We start from the raw sequence: 23,818 nt of genomic DNA, 5'->3' as shown, positions 1-23,818 counted from the left end.
TCTAGTGATCTCTTTACTCTCAGTAAGGCCAGCCCCTTCCTAGTTTTTGGGCTTTTAACGGGCCATTGCCCTATTGGTGGCCACTTATTAAGTCTGGGAATCCTATCAGACGCCATCTGCAAAAGCTGTGTGAAATAGATGAGGTGGAAACAACTCACCAGTTCCATCTTGACTGTCCCGCATTTGTGAAGTCAAGGCTTAAGTACTTGGGAGCGCATACCTTTATGCCGATAGCTCTATTCTTGAAAAAACTAAAGTGAACTACACTTTAACTCTCTAACTAATCGATCCAGCCTCGTATTTATGTTTGTTTACACACATATTTGGTGGGTGTGTTCCTGTTTGTCAACATGTCGAACAACGTCAATGTCATTGTTTTTCGTTGTAAGCAAGAACACTTATCAGTTTGTGAGTAACATGCGTATCTCTACTTACATAAGAGATAAAGTTAAGGGCATAGAAATGTGGTTAACACCGTAACTAAGGCAAAAAAGTATTAATATGACGGGTTTTTCTTATATAATCATCGATATAAACTTATTTTCGATTAAATTATATAAATTTCATATGCCTCAAGAGCTTTTAAAAAATTTGTAAAGGCGTCCACTAACGGAGTGGACTTAGGACTAAGATCATTTACGCAATGCAAAAATATAGAATCCGAGGGTACTTTCTCAGGGAATATTTTAAGAGGGGGACTAAAACTTGTGATCTTGTTTCAATTACCTTATGGATCCTTGAAAATTAATAAAATTAAATAATAATTAATAAAAAATACACAAAATTCAGATTGACTTTCAAAAATCTGGAAGCAGTATCGGGATGTTTTCTGGTGTTACTGTTTCTTGCGATTTTCCTGATTTTCTTATTGGTACGATTATATCTATCTGTCAGACCAAAGACTCTGCAGCTAATGTAGTAATATAGCCCTTAAACTTACTGATCTCATTTTAATGCACAACAGCTGTATGTATGCATCTAGAACCGCAACTTTACACTTGTTTACATCTGCGAGATCGCAAAGTTTTCAGTTCTGCGATCTTTTTGTCTCCAAAAATACTTCCTTGTTGTCGTGTGACCAAAAAGATCTTAAATTTAAGCTGCGTGTTGTGAATCGAAACAGGTTTTCACTAATCGTCATTCTTATAAAAAAATATGGACATGCTTTTGCGCGCTTTTATGTAGACTATAAAAGGGCATGATGTAATTGACGCGAATCTGCAATTAAAATGCATTTAGCCATAAAAGGAAAGCGTCGCAAAACCGCAAACTGAGAAGAGCTTAAACTGATTTTGATTAAACTAAACAGTGAAGCAAAGACCAGTTTAAAGAACAACTTAAGTTTTCAAGTGAACATTTAAAGATATTACAAACCTACATAAAGGAATATATACATAAGTCAAATATATACAGGGTTTTCCAATAAGAGTGAAATGTTTTCTTACAAAAAAACACACTAATTTTTAGCAAATTCAAATGCTTTTTATTTAATGTTAAGCACAATCAATTCTGAATATCACACCATTTAAATGGCCTCCACGCCTTCTGTTGCAGGCACGAATTCGATGAACTCAATTTTCGAGTCCCTTTTCCACTAAATCAAGTCGTATGTTATAAATATTAACTTCTAAAGCTTGAAGAGAGGCCGCTTTATTGCTATAGACTAATGACTTAAAATAACGCCACAAAAAGTAATATGATGGTGTTAAATCACAACTCCTTAAAGGTCATTTAATGGCACAAATTTCTTGAAATAATTGAGTCTCCAAACTTTTCTCGCAATAATTCGGTTGTTGCAAGTGTTGGGCGGCTCGCAGCCCCGACTTATTGCAACCAGATGTTCTCCAGATCGACATTTCCTTCAAAAGAAGTACGCACCGATGATTTCACCAGATCAAAGCCTACACCAAACTGTCAATTTAAGCGCAAGTAAAGATTTTTTATGAATAATTTGAAGATACTCGTATTCTTCGCACCAGAATCAACAGTTTTATTTCTTTACCACACCACTCTGATGAAAGTGAGCCTCATCAGAGAAGTTGATTTTATTAAAAAAATTGCTATCGTTTTCAAGTTGTTCCAAGTTGTTCCAAAGCAGAATCAACAAATTCACGACGTCGACGGCGATCCAATGGCTTCAGTTCTGGAGTGCGAATAATTTTATATGGATGCAAGCCCAAATCCTTTCTCAATATCTCGCAGGTTGTGGTTTGAGACAGCCCCAATTGCCCAAAAAAATGCAGATTAGCAAACATATTAAAAATTGCCGAAATCATATCATCCCTATTGGAAATCCCTTTATATATTATTTTCGGTGAGTAAATGAACCAGAAGTAGTTTTCTTTGCGAAACTTTTCTTTAAAAATTTATACAGGGTCTAACAAAACGAACGACGTGTTGGTTAAATTAAACAAAAAAATCAAATTTGGTCGAAATGGATTCTTTTTTTTTATACAGATAATTTATAATGGGCACCACGGCTCAGTTTGTAATGTGTATCTATACCCTAACCACGTAAGCAAACACAACCGACACGAGCTGTCAAAATTACGGGAGAAAAATTATTGGTAGACGCTCTATATGTCTGTATGTAGTTATAGGCCCAACTTTATTCTTACGGTTTGCCAAGGTATGATAAAATTGTATTGTTATTCCAATGTTCAAATATTCCGAACAATTGTTGGTGGACAGCAACTTAGTCCTTATGCGTTTTTTTCAGTATACATATATCATTCATTTGAATCGTGAAAAACAAACAATCAAATATGTCGAACTTTGCGCCTGAAAAATGTCTTACGGGGAATACTTCTTCATTATAAGCTTATAAAACCGGATAAAACCATTAGTGGGAAAATCTACCGACAATGACTCATCAAATTGAAGCGAGCGAAATTTGCGAGTAGACACAAAGAAATGACATGACAATACATGACCTTACCAGCTCAGACTTTGCCCTTTTTGACTAGCATTTGCTCCGGTCGATTCAATACGCTTCACATCAGGAAAGGTTATCACAACTTAGCTTGCTTCATTCTTATCCAATGAAATATTTAATTTAAAATGCGTTTGTTGATTTAGTCTGTCTTATTATAATTCAATAATTATTAACTAATTGACTCAGTTAAGGTATTGTCTGAATTGAGAAAAATTTCCATATGTAAAGGAGAATTTAGTTTAATTGGATCCGCTAACCCAACTTACCAAATAAATTTAAATTGTAAATCATTTAAGGATGAACTGTAAATTTGTTTTATTATCCTTTATATTACAGATAAATATTCTCATTATTCAGCTATTTATCATAAGTTCCCCTAAGGTGTCAGGTGTAGTTGCTCATATTACGTTATAAACAAGAGTTTAAACTTTAGACTTCATATATCCCCACAAGAAAAAGTCAAACGGTGTAATATCAAACGAGTTTGGTAACCAGTTGACAAGCGCAAAACACCATATCTAAATATCTGCTCACCGAAGTGTTCTCTTAAAAATCCATTCATTGATGCGAAGAGAATTGGCGCCGTTTTTGTAAAACCAAATGTCGCCGAGATCACGAGCTTCAATTTCAGGCAACAAATAGACGGTTGTCATGACGCGATAACGGTCGCCATTGATGGTTATGTTCTCACCGGAATCATTTTTGAAGACGTATTAGTCCGCTTTGCTGCGAAATGGGCAAATCGACACTCCACGTTCTTCGTATACACTCTCAGCTTCGGCTGCTATATTTTCTTCACTGTGTGCTGAACGTGGTCTATTCGGTCGCATACTATCTAATAATGAACGCTGAAACTGACGATGGGTAAAGGTGTTGCGAATAGTACGCTCAGTAGACGGATTATGTTGAAAAAAGGGTACTGAGAAAAGCACATCGACTTGGATCACCATATAACGGGTGAAAATACAAGATGTGTAAACAGGACTTTTTGAATCTAGCGCTCCTGTTAGCGTCATCTATATGTCGACTGGTGTGTTAGACTCTGCTATCTTTATCGATTGTCCAGTGAGAATTTCATGACATTTCATGGATTGGAAGTGAAGTTATTGCGTTTTAAGTGTGAGTATGTTTGTGTTATCGGTGCGAAAATGAGCTTCGAACAATGAGCCAACATGAAATTTTTTTGATAAAGCTTTTACCGAAATGTTTTAATTGATGAAACAAGTTTATGGCGATGATTACCTATCCCGTAGCAGAGTGCACGAGTAGTTTCAACGTTTTTAAAGTGGTCGTGAGGACATAAATGACGATCGACATGTGGGCCAATCAAAATCCATGATCACCGGAAATTCCGACGAAACTGTGCGTGAATTCATCAAAAATCAGCCGAAATCATCATTAAAATTCATGAAAATGGAACTAAACATCTCCAAAACAACGATTTATCGCATTTTGACTGAACATTTGGGCTTACGAAAGGTGTGTGCAGGGTTTGTTCCGCACTTATTGACTGACGACCAAAAATTGCTCAGAATCCAACATTCGAAGGACGATTATTTGACCAAAAATCGCATTTTAACCATTAACCACTCCCCGTATTCACCTAATATGGCACCATGTGACTTCTTCCTTTTCGGAAAAATGCATTTGGCAATGAAAGGAAAGCATTATGCAAATGTAGAGGCCATTCAAAATGCCGGCATACAGGCGGCCATACCGGACAACGAGCTAAAACACTCCATCGACATGCTTTTGGACCGTGCAAAAAGCTGTATTGAAGCAGTAGGAGCCTATTTTGAATAAAATAAATTGATTTTGCCAAAAAAACCATTTGTTCTGTTTTTTTTTTTGGTCCTGTTTACTTTGGTTCTATCGAGCGTACAGTGTGAAAGGTTAAAGCACACTGTCAACAAACAGATTGGACCTTATCAGTGTGGCTTTAGGCCTGGAAAATCAACAACTGACCAGATATTCACCATGCGCCAAATCTTGGAAAAGGCTCGTGAAAAGAAGATCGTCACACACAACCTCCTCGTCGATTTCAAAGCTGCTTTTGACAGCACGAAAAGGGGCTGCCTTCATGCCACTATCTCTGAAATCGGTATACCCGCAAAAATAATACGGATATGTAAACTGACGTTGACCAATACCAAAGGCTCAGTCAAGATCGGAAAGGACCTCTCCGTGCTGTTCGATACCGAACGAGGTTGAAGACAAGATGACTCCGTATCACAATGTATTGCTATTAAAAATATCAGAAACTCTTCTTTCTACTGTTCTTTTTAGAGCGTATCCCTTCAGCTCCCCAAACTCCCTCACGATACAAGCAGAGTTAATAAGAAAATTATGTACTTCAGTAATTCTCAAAATTTTTCTCAAAGCCATTTTACAAGACACCTGCCATGCCTTCATATCACAACTTGTAAAATCTCTATGAACAAATACGAACAGGAAGTAAAGCAAAACCGAAGAGGAGCGCCAAAGCAGCTGTTTGCTTGCTGACAACCTAGAACTAATAACGATGAGCTGACAGTAATAAGTTGAAATAGGAAAACGGTGCAGAAATATGCGCGTGTGTAGGTGGATTTCTGGTGTGGAGCGTGCAGTGCGTTGGTGCAGCGGGTATCGCATTGGCAATATAAATGGTGCACGGCTTGGTTGACGTGGAATTGCCTGCATCATTGCTGGCATCGGTTACGGCACCAACATAATCAAAAGCGTTGTCATCTATCATGCTTAGTACCATTAGTGCATAGCTTCATAATGTCGGCTGGATTAATAGCCACACACACACACCTCTAGGGGAGCGCATGTATAAAAATTGAAGAAAAATGTTCGTGTGCTCACAAATAACTGTTATGCAGCTGAGATAGTAAGTCGGTATGTGTGAACTGATGAAGCGCAGGCATCTTGATTAAAACGCTCACAATGTCTTGCACTAAAAATAAACACAATGACTGCAATAACTCACACAATGCACTTTAAAGGTCTTAAGGTGAACTTGCTTGTACTACACCGAAAGCTATGTAATTGCAAATTTGTTGTAGCACTGTTGTTGTATAATTGTGTGTGGGGAAAATATTTATAGAATTACTTGTAAACTACTCATATCGGACACAAAAGCATATTAAAGTGCCGGTGGATAACTGGCGTGTACTTGGCAGCTGATTGGCAGCGTAAAGGATACGACAAGTTCCTCACGAGCAGCACACCTGATAAATTCGCTTTCTTACCTTAGCGTGCAGTGCCGGAATTGAAGTGCAAAATATTCGATTTATATGCAGCAATGTGTCGGCAAGGCGTTCGTTTGCTGCATAACAAATAAATAACACGAAATAAATAGTTTATGCTGTAGTGCTTTGCTGTGAAGTGGAGCAGCTTCAACTAGTCAGTCAGTCGACTAGTTTCCCTTTTATGGAAGTTATTATTACTTTTATTTAGCGAAATTAACTGAAATATACCAGTTACATACCAGTTTCATACCAGTTTTATACCAGTTACATACCGGTTAAAAATTTGCAAAATTCAGCTGCAGCCAAAATTTGAAGAAAAATAAGAAAAAACGTTAACTTTGGCTGCACCAAAGCTATAATACCCTACACAGCTGCATTTCTTACAGTACAAAAGCGTATAAAAAGTACTTTATCATTATTTTCACCGTCTAGTTTGTATGGCAGTTATCTGCTATAGTGGCCAGATCTCAAAAATTTCTTCAGTTATTATACTGTTGTCTCAGGCAACAATATGTGCCAAATTTTGTGAAGGTAACTCGTTAAATAAAAAAGCTTTCCATACAAAAACTTGATTTTGATCGGTCAGTTTGTATGGCAGCTATATGCTATAGTTGTTCGCTCTGAGCGATTTCTTTGGAGATTATAGTGTTGCCTTGGAAAATATTAGGTGCCAAATTTCATGAAGATATGCCGTCAAATAAAACAGTTTTCGATACAGGAATTTCTTTTGAATCGACCAGTTTGTATGGCAGCTATATGCTATAGTTATCCGATCTGAACAATTTCTTCGGAGACTATTTCGTTGCTTTGTAGAATAATTCATACCAAATGTCGTGAAGATATCTTGTCAAATAAAAAAGTTTTTTATGTAAAGATGTGAGTTGGATCGGTCAATTTGTATGGCTGCTATATGCTTTAATGGTCCGATATAAATAATTTGTACGCAGATTGTAGCGCTACTTTGGAGAATACTTCGTGTCAAATTTCGTGAAGATATCTCATCAAATAAAAAAGTTTTTCTAACAAGGTCTTGAGTTTGCTTGATCAGTTTGTATACCAGCTATTTGAAATAATAGTTGAAAGTAGTCCGGCTCCGACAAAAAAAAGCAAGTTTCATATATTTTGTTGAAAATTGAATGCTCCACAAAAATATTTCTTACGATTTAGCCGCAATTAAAGTGAAATAAGGCATTTTTTCAAAGCTTTTCCCACTAAGTATTTCCACTCAACTCTTGACTTCCACTATTGTCAAGAGTTGAGTGCTCATAGTCAAGCATTATACTAAGCAACACAAAGTAAATAAAATGCCATAATATCAATTGGAAGCTAATAATATTGCAAACTACAAGTCAATAAACAAGTTCCAAGAAATATATAGAAGTTTATTGGCATATTAAGATATTTGAAAGGCCTTGAACAAACACTTATTTGCCAATCAGAAATATATTTGCTGCTTTCAAGCCCATAAGCACGAGTCGTGTGTACTTAAACAAACAAATAAGACAATGAAGATGCACACATATATATATATACACATACAATCAAATAGAAAATTGTTAATAGAATTAAAGGCCGCACCAGCAAAGCTGCTTGTAAAGTCATGAGCTTTTCAGAGTTCAACTGAAAATTGCGAAAATGTAAAAGTCCCAAAGACACGTGCAGACAACGGGATGCCAATACATGCATACATCCCTACACATATAGATATATATTGTACATATACACATACAGTTATTTACATATATATATGTATATATATATATACATATGTATATGCAAATACATGTATATTCATCTACATCTATGCTAACAATCTAAGATGATATCCATATAAATGCAAGAATATTTGCTGCTGGAATTCTACGAAATACAAAAACAGGAAAATGTTGTTGTACAGGCATTTTCAAAAGTCGTAAGATACCTATATACATTTATATATGCATTTATCTGTCAACGCTGGACAATTGGATTATACTGATTGTGTTTGAACTGGCATATTTACATGTTTCGGTTAACACACAAACCAATGTATGGATGTATGTATGTATGTATATGTAATATTTGTACAACAAAAACGAAACAACGTTAACTTTGGTCACACCGACGTTATAATACCCTTCATAGGTGCATTTATTAAAGCATTAAAAGGTATAAAAGTATCTCTATCTTAATTTTTGGTTGGTCAGTTTATATGGTAGCTATATGTTATAGTTGGCCGATCTGAACAATTTCTTCGTAGGTTATTCCGTTGCCTTGGAGAATAATCCATGCCAAATTTTGGAAAGATGTCTCTTCAAATAAAAAAGTTTTCCATACAAGCACTTCATTCCGATCGGTCAGTTTGTATGGCAGCTATATGCTATAGTGGTCTGATCTCAAACATTTCTTCAGATATTATACTGTTGTCTTAGACAATACTCTGTGTCAAATGTTGTCATAATATCTCGTCAAAATAAAAAGGTTTCCATACAAAAACTTGATTTTGATCTGTCAGTTTGTATGGCAGCTATATGCTATAGTTGTCCGATCTAAACAATTTCTTCGTAGGTTATTTCGTTGCCTTGGAGAATAATCCATGCCAAATTTTGTGAAGATGTCTCTTCAAATAAAAAAGTTTTCCATACAAGCACTTTATTCCGATCGGTCAGCTTGTATGGCAGCTATATGCTATAGTGGTCTGATCTCAAACATTTCTTCAGATATACTGTTGTCTTAGACAATAATCTGTGTCAAATGTCGTCATAATATCTCTTCAATATAAAAAGGTTTCCATACAAAAACTTGATTTTGATCTGTCAGTTTGTATGGCAGCTATATGCTATAGTTGACCGATCTGAACAATTTCTTCGAAGGTTATTCCGCTGCCTTGGAAAATAGTCCATGCCAAATTTTGCGAAGATATTTGTTCAAATACAAAAGTTTTCCATACGAGCACTTTATTCCGATCGGTCTGTTTGTATGGTAGCTATGTATATGCTAAAGTGCTCCAATAACGGCCATTTCGAGAAGTGAGCAGCTTCTTGGTGAGAAAAGCGCGTGTTTAAAATTTCAGATCGTTAGCTCAAAAATTAAGGTCCTAGTATATATATATGTATATAATATGTATACAGACGGGCGGACAGAAGCACAGTCACAGCTAAATCGACTCAGCTCGTCACGCTGATAATTTATATATTTACATACTTTATGGTATAGAATATCCGAATCTTCCTTCTTGGTATTTAAATCTGCGTGTCAAACTTAATAAACCCCGCTCAGGGTATAAAAAATGTAGCAAACACTGCTTGTAAACAAAATCCCCCGTCTTGTTGCTCACAAAGAAACTGAATCAACAGCACAAGAAAACATTTAAACAAGAGATAGAAAATGTATAGCAATAAAAACATATACAGACAATTTGAGAGGAAAATTCAATAAAACAAAAGAAATTCAACAGTAAGGCTGTAAATCGCAATAACGTTTGGAGAAACCTCCTGTGGTGTAATATTTGCTTTGAGCATTGATCTCTATTGAAAATAAAATTTAAGATTAAATATTTGCAATAATTTAGATGCATATCGATGAAGCCACGGGAAGCTACGTTAAGATAGATAGTAAACTCAACAATTTGTCTCTACAAAATCTTTTGTATACTAAATGTTAATCTCAGGTTACTTTAACTTCAACTTCAAGATATTGCATATAGAGATACTAACTTGTTTCTACAAAACGTTGCTTCAATAAACATTTAGTCTCCCAGGCCGATGCCCCGCTTTCGCAAAAGAATTTTACTATCGTCTTTCATATTCTCGTAGACGGTCGCTGCCAAAATTTAAGCCGAATCGTGGTTTTCTTTCCGATCTTGAAAAAAGCCGTACGGAAATTTGTGTCGAATGAGGAGATTATCGCTGCCACCGAGGTCTACTTTGTAGATTTTTGAGCGCTGTGTTCTACAACTACAACTTGATGATTCGGAGCAGTGCTTAGAGATGTTAAAGCGTAATAAACCCAAGTTTTACGACGGTATGTGCCAATGGAGGAAACATGGCTCCATCACTTCACTCCGAAACCCAATCGACAGTCATTCGAGTCGACTGCACACGATTAACCTGCTCCAAGGCGTGGAAAAACGCGACAGTCGCCTGGCAAGGTTATGAGAGGCCCACAGAAATTTTTCATTGGCTTCCTTGAATAGGAACACGTATCTGAACACTCGGAAAACTTCACTCATATTGATTTCATTCGGTAGTACTTGGATCATGGAATCGCTAAACCCGGATTCTGGCGGTTCCTTCTTTACCCACATACCGGCGAAGGAGTTTTGGGTGAAAAGAAGCCGTTGGAGGCGAAGGGCAGTCAGCTTCTTCACCGATGAGTCAAAGTTTGGGGGAAGATTGGCGGAGGGGTCCACTGTCACGAGCTCTCTATCAAGTTTCAAACTTTCTGACTATTGCAGTGTCTTCCAAGCCGAGGTTTCAGGCATTAAGGTAGCAGTAGATTTACTGCGCCGGAGTGCAACCTCCTTCGGAGATAGCAAAGTGGCGAAACTTACCCTTAACTCATTAACAGTGCGTTCAGGGTTGGTCAAGGAATGCCTAACCAACCTCGCTATCAATATAATCGAATGTCTTTGTGATAAGACTGGTTTGGATGCCGGGCCACTTCGGAATCGCAGGAAACTGTAAATCTGATGAGCTAGAAAGGAATGACACCCTAGAACCGCTATCGGTTGAACGCGGAACGGTGCTCCCGTATCCTCCTGTGTTCTACTACAAAATAGCAAGGCTTCGCGGGAGATTCTACAGCGCTGGGACACAATCGGTCGTAAAAGCCTTTTGACCCAAGATCTGTGACAAGAGATCCAGTGATCTCTCTGCCCTCAGTAAGGCTAGCCTGTCCCTGTGTATTATGGGGCTTTTAACGAACCATTGCCAATTGGCGTTTACGCAGTAAGGCTGGCAATCCTACCAGACGCCATCTGTAGAAGTTGTTTGGGTGGTCACGATTTAAACATTTGTGTGCGCATACCTTCGGGCATGCCACCGAGCTGGCGTGTATAAGAAATTAAACGCCTGTGCAACTTTTGCTAATTTATAGTTTGAACACAGGAGTTCCTCTTTTCTATGGACATCTAACGTAACCTAACCTAACATTGAAAAAGGAAGAACCATCAACCGCCACTATTACTCGTACATAGCATACATGGACCTTTTGAGGAACGAAATCGCCGAAAAACGGCCGCATTTGAAGAAACGGAAAAGTATGTTTCACTAAAGCAATGCACAGTGCCACAAGTCTGTGAAAACGATGGCAGAAATCCATGAATTCGGGTCCGAATTGCTCTCGCATCCAGCATATTCTCCAGACCTGGCCCACTTCTGTTCTCAGATCGCAAAAGAATGCTCACTTGGAAGAAATTTTCTTGGAATGAAAGGGTAGTCGCTGATACTGAGGCCCATTTCGAAGCGCAGAACAAATCGCACCTCAAAAATAGTATCGAAAAGTTAGAGACGAATTTTAGTCAAAAAAATGTTTTCCACTATGGTAGACCGGGGACATTTTAATTGACACATTTGTTTTCTGCTCCAAATACAGAATTCCAAATCGTGGTTTTAAATTTAAGTATACTCGTAGGTAGATTTATTAGTTTTAAGCGACTTGTTTATGGAGGAAGGCTTTACCTAGAATCCCATTGGAAATGCCCTAAGGCAACGAGTTTTGCCATAAAATTGTTTGATTTTAGTCTCTTGCGTAGCTGAGGTTCCTACATGCCTCATACGTATCATTATTGGTCGGAACAATGATTGGATTTAATATTAATATGGCGTCGAAACAATATAGCGAATGGTGCTGTGAAAATAAGCTGCCGCCGAAAAAACTAAAGTGCGCTGAAGGTATAGAAGATCAATTCAGCCAATGCTTGTAACACAGGTTTGGAAGGTTAAATTAGGCGCTGGTGTACTTGTAGTGATTCGGAAGCCCATACGGAAGACGATACTAAAACTTTCTATGAAATTCGTGAAAATGTAATTTTTTAATTTGCCAGTCCGAGTCAAATATGACCATACGATATGCCTGCTACATCTTAGTAGATAAACTTTGCAATGTTTTTTTGAACTCCCTTAACCTCATTTTCCATGAACAATGAATAAATGATCCTCTCTACTCACCTTTCCGTGCTAAAATTCTCAGCCGAAAACCTTGAACAGTGAAACCCAATAAATCTTGACTTATTCCACAGTATTAACATTCCTTTATTTAAGCATTTCATGAAAATTCGTACAATATAGGGAAATAATATACAAAAAGAAATCGCAAACAAAGGTGAAATGCGCATTGTGTAGAGAAAGTGAATTATGTATTTATGTATTATTATTATTATTTGACAAACATAAAATTGACAAATGAAAATAAAAAATTTAACCGCGATAAAAACAACTTACACAAATCGAGTATAAACATAAATGGAGAGAATAACAATGAATGGATTGGCGAATTGGCGTGATGTTCGGAGGCTTTGGCGCAACACACACACACACACACACACGAATATTGATATGCACGAGTGCATTGGCGAACAGTGAGGCGTTGTTGCACAAAATGACATTGTTGCGGGGAATTTCGTGCGAAAAAAATGCGCCCACAAAATAAATGCAAATCACGGCGGAAGGCAATCGAACAGTGAAAATCGAAATACCAGGCGAAGCGAGAGGGGAGGTGGCGGCGGTATGCGACAGCCAGTGAATGCAGCGCGCACACATGCATGCATTTGTTTCTGTGTAACGGCGGTATGCGGTCGGCTTTTGTAATTTTCCGCTCGCGTTGTAAATTGTGTTGCATACTTTTAGGCGTTGTGGCGTAAATTGCTGTGATGCGCCTATATTGACAACGCGGATGTGTGCACTGCTTGCGGTTGTGTTGTAGATGCATGTTGTTGTTTGTTGCAAAATTATTTTGTTTTGTTGTTGCAACATTATTTTCTGTTCTTGTTGTTGCAGTCAACTTTTGTGCCGTTATTGCCACATTTTTACACGCAAAATATAACGAAAGTTATTTACAAATTATGCATGCGCTTTCTCGCGTCTATTTTTTGCACCTCAGCTCCCCCGCTTGTTGTTGCGAGCGCTTCCGCTGCCACTGACATTTTTTTCGTCGCTTTTGTTGTTTTTGCTTGTTCGCCATTTATGCGTGTTTTATTGTTGTTTTGTGCTGTTTTAATTGTTATTCATTGTTGTGGTGTTTGTTGCTGCTGTTGTTGTTGTTGTTGCAGGCGTCGTTGTTGCACGTGGCTGTAGTTGAGCATTGCTTTATTGTGTTTGTGTTCTTGTTGTAATTTCCTGCTGTTATCCTGCATATTTGTCTAATATTTTGTTTTCTTCTTTTCTTATTTGCTGCTTTGCTTCGTGTTTTATTTTTATTTTAGTTTTTATTTTAATTTTTTATTTTTATTTTTGTTTTTGTTTTGTTATTTAGTGTCACGACGTTGGCGTGCTGTCGCTTCGCGTTCAGCGCTTCCGTCTCCACTCATTACGGCTGCTCTCTCACTCACTCCTACTCTCCGTCGCTCCCAACGCTCCGGTTCGCTTAACTGTGTCTGCCTAGTAACCGTAATGCACGCCATGCCCAGCGACGGCGGTATGCACTAAAGCGGGTGCGGCGAGGGTCCTGCGTGGCAAATGAGAGAGATTTTTTATATTTTATGAAGAAGAGTGTAAGATAAAATTGTGTTGCAAATAAATTTTGAATTAATAGCTCACAGCGTGGCGTGGTTTCGGTAGTAAACACTGCTTAGTAAGCATTATATAATATAATTTGCAACTATTTAAGTTTATTTGCCGGTCTCCTCAGTGGAAGAGAGGCTTTGTTTGCGGCTCATATACTTACTTAACAGCGAGTGGTGCCAAGGCGGGGGCAGCGAGTGGTAAACCATGTCCAAGGACTGCAGGTGCAACTGTTGTTAAGAAATCACGCAAGAAATGTGGAGGAAAAGAGAAACAAAAAAAATGTTTATTTTAAATATGCGTGTAGTAAGATAAAACAGCTATTTATGAAATTACAACAAGGTGACGGTGTTATAAACACAAATTTGAAGGAAGAAAATACAATTTAAATCACATATGCGTTAATGTTCGCTTTTAGGCGCAATTTGCTTTCAAAAATACAAAAATATCAAGTAAATTCATTCGTTAAACCACTGATCTCATATCAGCAAGAGTGACTACTTATTTGTAATAAAATAAAATATATATTTACAAAAGTCTTCGGAGAGCGCTCATAGCATATAGATATTTATAGAACTGCGCCCAAATGTATACTTCAAATTCTTATAGTATATTAAGCCAAATTAACAGATTAAAAATAACTTTTAAACAAGAATATTAAGTAACTAGTGAGTAACCATCCTCAAAAGCCTGATAAATAATGAAAACTCTCAATTATTGATTGCAGTCTCAAAAATGCTCGATATACATATAATTTTGTACTCAAAATGGAATAATTAAATATAATTAAAATATAATATAATGACCAAAGAGTGAAATAGAAAAAGTATATAATCCACACGCAGAAAGTCACTTCAAACTAAATGACTACAATTTATTCTTTAAGGCTGAAATTATGGACATAAAAGAAGGCCCCTAATCAGCTTTTGCTGTAACCAGTAAGACCAGAAACATTCTATTGAATAGTCAAGCGACAATTAAAGCTGTCCATAGCGCCATATACTACATGGATTATTCCAGCAAGTCTTAACAACCCAGTCATATACAAATCTTCTCCTTTATTGGTGTAAAACGCGATTATAGCCGAGCGAGTCATATAGAGATAGAATGAAATAAAAAGGTCGACGGGCTGGCCCACACGGGAACAGCTGGACATACAATTCCTCCAAGCTACCTCAGGCCATTCAGCTCCTCCAAGGGGTTTTTTTGAAGCAATGTAGACTAGAGGAACAACTCAAGTCTTTGAAGACAAGCAACACAGCGCATACCACAAAGTTATTGTGGGGTAATGTGGATGGTGGACAAGAGCCAGGCATTTTCAGTACCAATTGGCAGTGTGGAATGAGCACGCTAACCACCTTGAAAGGGTTCGAGACCCATCAAAAACCTCTGCCGTACTTTAGATCTGGCACCCGATTGCAATGCAACTCCACATTCATCTGACAAGGTGTCGGTTCTTCTAGCGCACTCAGGTTTTAACCACAACCACCACCATACTCCCCGAGGTGCCAGTTCGCATGAGCAGGTTGGAGCGAACTTCAAGGACTCCTACTCCTCGTGGTACCAGAAATAAGTCTCCGGTCAGAAATCCTTGACGAAACTACTACCAGTTGAGCTTCTATACTGCTCTGAACTGGAAACCAGGAGTTGGACCCCATACACCATTCACACTTGAAGCTAACCCTAAATGCCTTCGCTGGCTAACAAATTCACTTGCAAACTACCCTAAATGGTCGGCATTTTGACTAGTGGAGATCACGCCAGCATCTAAACGTCCATCAGTCCAGCTAATACATACCAATACATTCAGACCCCTAATGTCCAAGTACATTCTGCATTCTGCAATTACATGCACCCGACCTATCAGATAGGTCATCAAGGGCATCTACCCTTAAGATTCAACTTTCCGCATGCGTCGAGGATGATGAGATACCGGAACAGTATCAATGCGAATTCTCTGCCTTTAGTCGGATGATGCCTTTAGTTTAGACCGGTTAAATTCCACGGTTCTGAATGCTCCAATTTAAGCGAGTTTGAGTAGCTTGGTTGGAAAAAAAGTTTTTACAAATCTACCGAGTTGCCAGATAAGGCTTAATTTAGTTATCAGTGCGAGTCCGGTCGCCTGCGGTCCGGCGCTTCTATCCACAAAAATCAAAATTTAGGAAATTCCGGAGCCATATTTGGGTTCCCAAAACATTAAATGCTATTTTCAGAATCGGTGGGGTAAATCTTGTTTTCTTTTTTTAACACCCTGTATTTCGTTCGAATATTGCGCTAATTTCAGGACACCCTTTATGTACCCTTACTTTTCCCTCACATGAAAAAAGTGACGAGTAAGAAATCGCTTCAACATCGAAACTGTCTAAATCTTCTATAAGTCCTTGAATAACGTTCTAAAATTACATGTTTAACAGAAATTTTCTTCCAGAACTATTCTTCTTCATTCCATTCTATTTTTTCAGCTTTCCTCCGCGAAATTCCCCAGAATTCGCAGCTTCCTTCCCACGTTCATAATTTCTAATTAAAAGCTCATTAACGAACTTTCGAGCTAATGATTAACTGAAATTGGTATCCTTCCGTGCACAAGTTGCTGCACACTGAATTACGTGCAACTTTGAAAGTAAAAACACGCGAGTGCGAGAGTAAAGCTTTACAGTCACACCAACACATAACCAAGTACACGACGGCTTATTTATCTGCAAGTACGCGGTAGTTTATTGCGCCGCCACTCACAAATTGTTAACTAAACACAAATGTTTCCACGAAACAGTAAATATTTTGAGAAGAACAACATCCCCCGACCACAAAGCTTTTAAGCTCCTAGCGTCACGAACATGTGTACAACAAGCAGCCGCTGCTTTATTAACACGGCGTTAATGGCTTTTTGTCATAATTAAAGTCGACATACTTGCGCCCCATCTTCGCTTCGCCGCCAGCACGCTTCGCCTCCTCGTGGTGTTTGTCGTGCAGTGCATCTGCCTACCCGATAGCCACCAAATTGTCATATGTTGCTGGGCTAATGGCTCATTTTCGCCACTTAAGCATCGTAAACCGTTTAAATTCGAAGCATATGCTATGTTGTTGTTGTGATTTCTGTTGGTTTGGTGCTTAAGCCACTTAAAATTTTTTACCAGACTATCGGCCAAATTTAGTTAAATTCGCGCTCATTTCTTATTGTTTAGTTGCTGGTACTGTTGGAACATAATTCGACAAGTAATTGGAGAGGTACTTCGCGAACCTGACGGAGTTTTTGGTATTGTTCAACGCCATTTTATACAGCCGTAACCAGCGGGGTTACCAAATTCAGATTTAGCGGTATAAAAGCAGCTCCTTTTCATGTTGTCAAAACCAGCTTTAAAACCGACAGAGAGGTGGTGTATGTCGAACTTCTTTTCATAGGTTTACAGTACTACAGATGACTTATTGTGGCGATGAAAGCTCTCATAGAAGACATCTTTGGTCAAATCGTCCTTCTCTTACGTCGGAGCTTGGGCGCAAATCAGCAATATGCTGAAGATATTCAGCATACGCTTTGATGGGTATTGTGGCTAGACGTTCATCTACCGGAGTGAATGCCCGGGCTCGACGACGGAGTATCTCTCCCACCAAGAATCTCACATCGAATTTGCGCTCCTTTATAAGGCCACTGTAGTAAATGCCACAATGACCTACTCGTCTCAGTCCTTGTCCTGTCCATCGTATTTCGTGGACGGCGGTGATGTCAGCCTCTTTTATGAGGACATCAACCAGCTGTGAAGCACCACCTTCCCAGTTAAGGCACCGTACTTTCCAGGTGCATGCCCTTAAATCGTTGCCCTTAATACGTTTGCAGTAAGCAGTTGAAACAACAAAACATAGCTAAAAGAGCCTCTTTTAATGTATATTCAGGCAGAACAACCATCGAACAAATTTGTATGTAGCCCGTTCCATGAATTATGCTTATTCAAACATCTCTTTTTAGGGAAAATATTTCATTACCCAGTCATTTTTTAGTGGAGAAAAAAACTTTCACTGAAATCAATAAATATATATTTTTTAAGTCTATATACTTGATTAAGACCTGTGATTAAATGAGTTCTGAGTTTTCAGTGCAAAAGTCGTGGCGCTTTTACTAGCAGGTGGCATCAGAATTGGGTAGGCAATTCAAAAAAAAAATTCTCTCGACGAAAGAATATATAGTTTGAAGAGTTTATAACCACTTGTGATTATAAAAATATTTACTTCCTATATTTGAGAATATTCTCCAAAAATATGTAGTTGATCCGGCAAATACTTTCGTAGATATGAGAGCATTTTTACGATTTTTTTAAGTTAGTGTAATCGACTCTCAAAACTCGATAAACACACTCGGCAAAATCTCCTTCAAAAGCGGAAAATAATGTCAAAGGAAACGGATATATCAACCAAATCAATGTTAAGCCCGATTCCAGATGATCTCCATATGAAAGCCTACCGGCGAACAGTTGGTCATCTGCTGAAACAAATTAGTCTTAATAGATCCAAGCGGCTTCCTCAGTAACATGCGAAACTACCATGGAAGTATCCTTTTTGCAGACGAAAAATTTTCGTTATTGAAGCAGTTTTTAGTAAGCAAAATGACAATATTTACGCAAAATTTTGCAAATACGCAAAAATTGTATTCCAAGGCTTCAAAGCTGCTGTAATGATTTGGTGGAGAGCCTCCTGTAAAGGCGTTACATCTCTTCACTTCTGAAAGCGCAAATGTTTACAAATAAGGTGTTTTAGAAGGCGTAGTAAAGCATCTCTCTTTCGTACTCTCTTCCATGGAGAGCAAGGTGTATTCTAGCAAAATTCTCCTCCAGCAACAAGGTAAAAACCACGCAGCAGTACCTTGAAAGCAATAAAAGGAATATTTGATAGCTGCAGATGAATGGCTGGCTATAAACGCGTAAGCTTTGTCTAGGAGAAGCAGGGCAGATTTGAATTCGTCGAACTACAGTTTACTGTTAGTGTTGGAGAATATGGCCTGTCAAGTACCCTACAGAAATTTGGAGAGTATCAAACAATTTTTTGTCCGAGCAGGAGCAGCCTCGTCAATACTAATAGAAACTGTGTGTGCGATCAATACTTCTAGTCGAATCGTTTGGGGACGTTTGAGGTCTTCTGTGAAAACTTATGTGTATCGTTCACTTAACATATTCATTATTAAACAAGATCAATTTTAAAAAAATTTATATAAAAGTTTCAGTTTTATAACGGCCCGAACTTGTAACAGAACTTATGGCAGGATTAAGTTAAGTGAAGTACTATATTTGCTAGGTAATTTTCGTAGAATTAAGATTTTTGAAAGTATTTTCAGTTATTTAAGCTACTTTAGAAGAATAACTGGCCACATAATCAAGGAGACACACAATTTTTCAGAAATAATAGCCGATTATTAGAGTAAAGTAAATTCTGTAAATGAAGGTTGGAGCCATGTGTAGAAGTTCACGCAATTGAGGAAAGTTCTCTGAGCGCCATTCACTTCGAAGTGGCCAGAAACGATTCTATTGCATATGGCTCAAGCAGCTCACGACTTCTGGTCTTAGACCAAGTATCCGTAGACCAAAAACATCCGTTTCAAGGCGCTGAAGAGGTTCCTCAGAGGTTTCAGGTGCGTACTCTGGTAAAAGATTATAGAAAAAAGATTGAATACTGTCGTTTTAAAAGCTGAAAATAAAGCTCCTAAGCCCTCGGTTACCATACTATGACACTATTTGTACTGTGGAAGACACTGTAGGTACTGCAGATAGTAGACAGAGTGAGAGGCCGCCACTGAGTTTGAAATATCTGCTAAGCTTAAAATCTCATATATTTTGCAACACAAGTCAAAGTGCGTGACAAACAAAGAGAAAAAGATTACACCAAAAGAAGCTCAGCAAGCTTAGCCTTTTGTAAAACATTAATTGACTTATAAAATTGTTTTTGTAATTTTCCGAACATAAGATTCACCAACAGTAAAGGCTTTGCGCCTAATTGCAGCTAAACCGCGCGCATTAAGCCAAAAGTACGTGTTGTAACGGGAAATTTTCACGCACAGAGTTACCAAGTAATTTGAAATTCCAGCAGGACGAGGCAGAGTCTTCACACACAGCAACTTTCGTGACACGTGTGCACCAACACCACCACCACATCAACGCATAAAATGCATTTCTTCACGCATTGCAGGAAAACAACGGCACACACGAGTGTGACTACATGCCTCGCATCACTTAGCACGAAGACGTTGGAATAGAATTTACAGCATACGCTAAATGTGTAACCCGATGCATAGATTCACACTCGTAAACAGACAAAGATGTCAGGCGAGTCAAGTGCGAGTGCTAAAGACTTTGAGTAAACACACATACGCACACACACAGGAGCTTATGGGATTTCAGCCACCACTCGGCGAAATGGAATTTCTTAGTGCTGCTGGCACCTGCGCTGGCTTACCGCGAAGAAATTAAATGAGTAAGTCCGTGAAGAGAGGAGAGCGGGCGAAGAAAGCAGAATAATGCAAGCGATAATGCAGATCAGATTTCACTTGAATTCACTTACAAGCTGCTGCACACACTTATATATATGCATGTATGTGTGTGTGAGTGCGTTCTGTTGTTTTTATGCGCACAAAAGGCATAACGGCACATTGTGTGCATAGTGAGAAAGGCATAAATCAATGCGGTGCTAAGGCAAGTGGCGAATACTCGTCGCAGTTGAATTTATGACAACTTGCAATCACAAGTACGCGCAAACTCCAAATACACACACACACTCAGATATATGTGTGTCTATATAGCAGTGTGTTTGTGCTCCTGCATTTCTTTGTAAGCGCTTGATTGTGGTTCGTTCTCTGAATGCATGAAAAATGTATGTCATAAATTATGTAATAATGCAGTTTCGATGTGCGACCGGGGCACTGCTCATATATTTATATTATGTATGGATGTGTGAGAGATTTTCTTGTGGCTTAAAGACTCTTCAGCTCCTTTATGGTGTAGAATTTATTATTTGTAAGAAATTAATGATGTGCTCAATATGTTGACTGAGAATTTGTCTTGACTTTGAGCCATAAATTCAAAGAGCTGATTCTCGCATCAAAGAAGAAGTAGAATCTCGTTGACTTGTGGGTGGCATTGCCTGTAAGAAATTACTGGGTTTTTGAGACAGATTATAATTGATATATGAGTATATTTTATTTATAACTGGATCTGATACATAATTCTAAAATATGAAATTTTAATGAAATTTTGAGATACAGACACTCTTTTGGTATTAATTTCTGAACCATAAATTTTTTAAAAGCTTCGGAGTAGGTCCATTTCATATATAGTTATAACAGTAACACTTAATCAAGCAGAATTTTATTTCAGTTTCTTCAGTACAGGCAAATATCAATATGTTTTGAAATATCTATTTATGTGGTTTATAAAAATAAACGCTGAATTGATAACCGCCATTACAAGAGGTAGCAATGTTAGCATGAAATTTCAACTTTGCTGGCTATGTGGTCAAAGGAGTAATTGGGTAAAAGAAAAGAGGCTATCTCTTTTCTACAGTAAGAAGCTTTAATAAACTAACAAAGCTTCATAAGATCAAATCTTAAGCAGTTGAGAATTTTTACCCTCACAGGTTTTCAGAAAATATTTAAAGTCTTAACCACGATTTCTCTGACGTTTAAGATAGTTCAGGAACTAGTATAGGTCAAGGAACTATCTTGAGGGGTATGAAGTATTAAAATTCCATAGCAAGACTCTCTTAAACGTTATAAACGTTAAGGTCTGACGAACGACAAACACTTCAGTTTAAATTAATCTGAATCTCCATCTGACATTACTAAGGACGTTGACGTGTTACGTCGGCCAGTATAACCTAAGCTAACTCGGAGGATGGAGTCATGTGTAAAAGTTCACGCAAGCCAGAAAATTCTCTGATCGCTGTTCACTTAGGAGTGGCCAGAAAAAATTACGTATGGCTCAAGCAGCTCACGACTTCCGGCCATAGACCAAGTATCCTCTGGGTAGCCAAAAAACATCCGTGAGAAGGCGAAACCTTGGGGAGTGATCCAGGGTTGTACGCTGAGTTTGAGACCTGCCACGAAAAAAACACTACCAAGGAAAACTAAACAATATCCTCGCATAAATGATCCGCCTTATGATGACGACCGCTGCCAACGTATTAAGGAGAACGATTTAGGGGCAGGCACCGGGAATGTTCGATCTCTTAATTGGAAAGGTGCCGCTGCCCAGCTGGTTGATGTCTTAGTAAGAGCAAAGGCTAACATTACCGTCGTTTAAGAAATGCGATGGTCGGAACAATGACTGAGACGAGTTGGTCCTTGTGGCATTTACTGCAGTGGCCATATAAAGGAGCGCAAAAACGGTGTGAAATTCGTGTTTGGAGAGAGACTCCATCGACGAGTCTTGATATTCATCCCGGTGGATGGAAGTCTAGCCACAATCCGCATCAAAGCGAGGTTCTTCAACATATCGCTGAATTACGCTCACGTCCCGATGGAAGAGAAGAACGATGTGTCCAAAGATGTTTTCTATGAGCGCTTGGAGCTCATCTATGAGAGTTGTCTCCGTCACGATGACAAAATCGTGCTTGGCGAATTTAACGCCATAGTGAGCAAAGAAGGTATATTTGGCGCAACGTTCGGTAAATTCAGACTCATTGATAAAACAACCCCAAATGGGTTGAGGCGGATCAACTTTGCTGGGGTCCAAAATATGTTTGTCTGTTGTACTAGATTCCAACATAGAAAAATTCATGTCCGGATCGAAAAGCTACCAACCAAATCGATCATGTTGTGATAGACGGAAGAGATGTCTCCAGCGGAGCATACTCTTACACAAACTAGAAGTCAACCAGTGACTTATGTCCAGAGCATACTGAAATTATACAGGGAACACTTCTCCAACCTGCTGAATGGCAGTGAAAGCATAACAGCAGGTGATAGTGAACCCGATTTCCCAATCGATAACGATAGAGCGGGCACTGCATTGACCGACCATAAAGAAGTTCGAATAGCATTTACCCGTCTGAAGATTAACAAAACGCTGATAGCCGATGGATTGCCGGCCGAGCTATTCAAACACGGCGACGAAGAACTGATAAGGAGCATGCATCTGCTTCTTTGTAGAATATGGTCGGACGAAAGCATGCCCCAATCTCTGCCAACTACCGTGGAATAAACAACATCGCATATATCGATCGTTCTGTGTGACCCGTGAGAAGAGAATCGGCACACACCACCTCTTGGTCGATTTCAAAACTGCTTTTGACAGCACGAAAAGTAGCTAATGTCTGAATTTGGTATTACCGCAAAACTAATACGGCTGTGTAAACTGACGTTGGGCAATACCAAAGGCTCCGTCAAGATCGGGAAGGAACTCTTCGAGGCGATATCAAATGAGGTTTCAAACTAGGCGATTTCCTATAGTGCGACTTCTAGACATGTGACCTATAAATTGAAGTCTGTAGACTACAAAAGACAATTTTAGTTGTTGGAAATACAATTTGAACGCTACGAAAGGAAACTGTTTCTTTGTATCAGATTGTGTCTGTTGTTGAAAAATGGGTAATGGGTAAACGCAAAAACACAGTTGCAGCTTGCCCAACAGGCATATTAATGTTTTGCATTTGATGGGGTTATAATAGCTGTAAAATGAGCTTCTAAAAACCGGTAGAAATCATTAATGGGGAACGCTACCGACAACAACGCATGAAGTTAAGGCGAGCGATAGCCAAAAATGAGCCGGATATACATGAAGCAATAGTTAGCCATGATGAGAACGCTCGGCCTCTTGTTGCAAACTATTTGAAAAACAACGGCTGGCATTTTTTGCTACCTTAAGGGACAGAGACTTACTACTTCTAACTACAATTTGTTCCAGTCGAAGCATATTTCCCTCACTGCATTATGGTTCACATCAAAACTGGGTAACAAAAAGTGGCTGGATTCGTTC

The 23,818-nt window shown here is 38.6% G+C and overlaps 1 protein-coding gene across 1 annotated transcript in view; it reads right to left on the bottom strand.

Moving 5' to 3' along the window:
• Window positions 1–13,628: 13,628 nt before the first annotated feature.
• LOC120775850 (cuticle protein 16.5) overlaps window positions 13,629–23,818 on the bottom strand; it is a 30,440-nt gene continuing 20,250 nt past the window's right edge. Inside the window, exons 4-6 of the mRNA XM_040106220.1 lie at window positions 18,090–18,092; window positions 14,032–14,086; window positions 13,629–13,812 (exon numbers count right to left, since the gene is read on the bottom strand). Coding sequence (XP_039962154.1) covers window positions 13,746–13,812; window positions 14,032–14,086; window positions 18,090–18,092 — 125 coding nt within the window. The 3' untranslated portion in view covers window positions 13,629–13,745. The remainder of the gene's footprint in view (window positions 13,813–14,031; window positions 14,087–18,089; window positions 18,093–23,818) is intronic.

The sequence above is a fragment of the Bactrocera tryoni genome, chromosome 4 (genome assembly GCF_016617805.1).
Source record: "Bactrocera tryoni isolate S06 chromosome 4, CSIRO_BtryS06_freeze2, whole genome shotgun sequence".
NCBI classification, from domain to species: domain Eukaryota; kingdom Metazoa; phylum Arthropoda; class Insecta; order Diptera; family Tephritidae; genus Bactrocera; species Bactrocera tryoni.
Note: the sequence above shows the minus strand (reverse complement) of the source record. Positions and strands in the feature narration are given on the sequence as shown.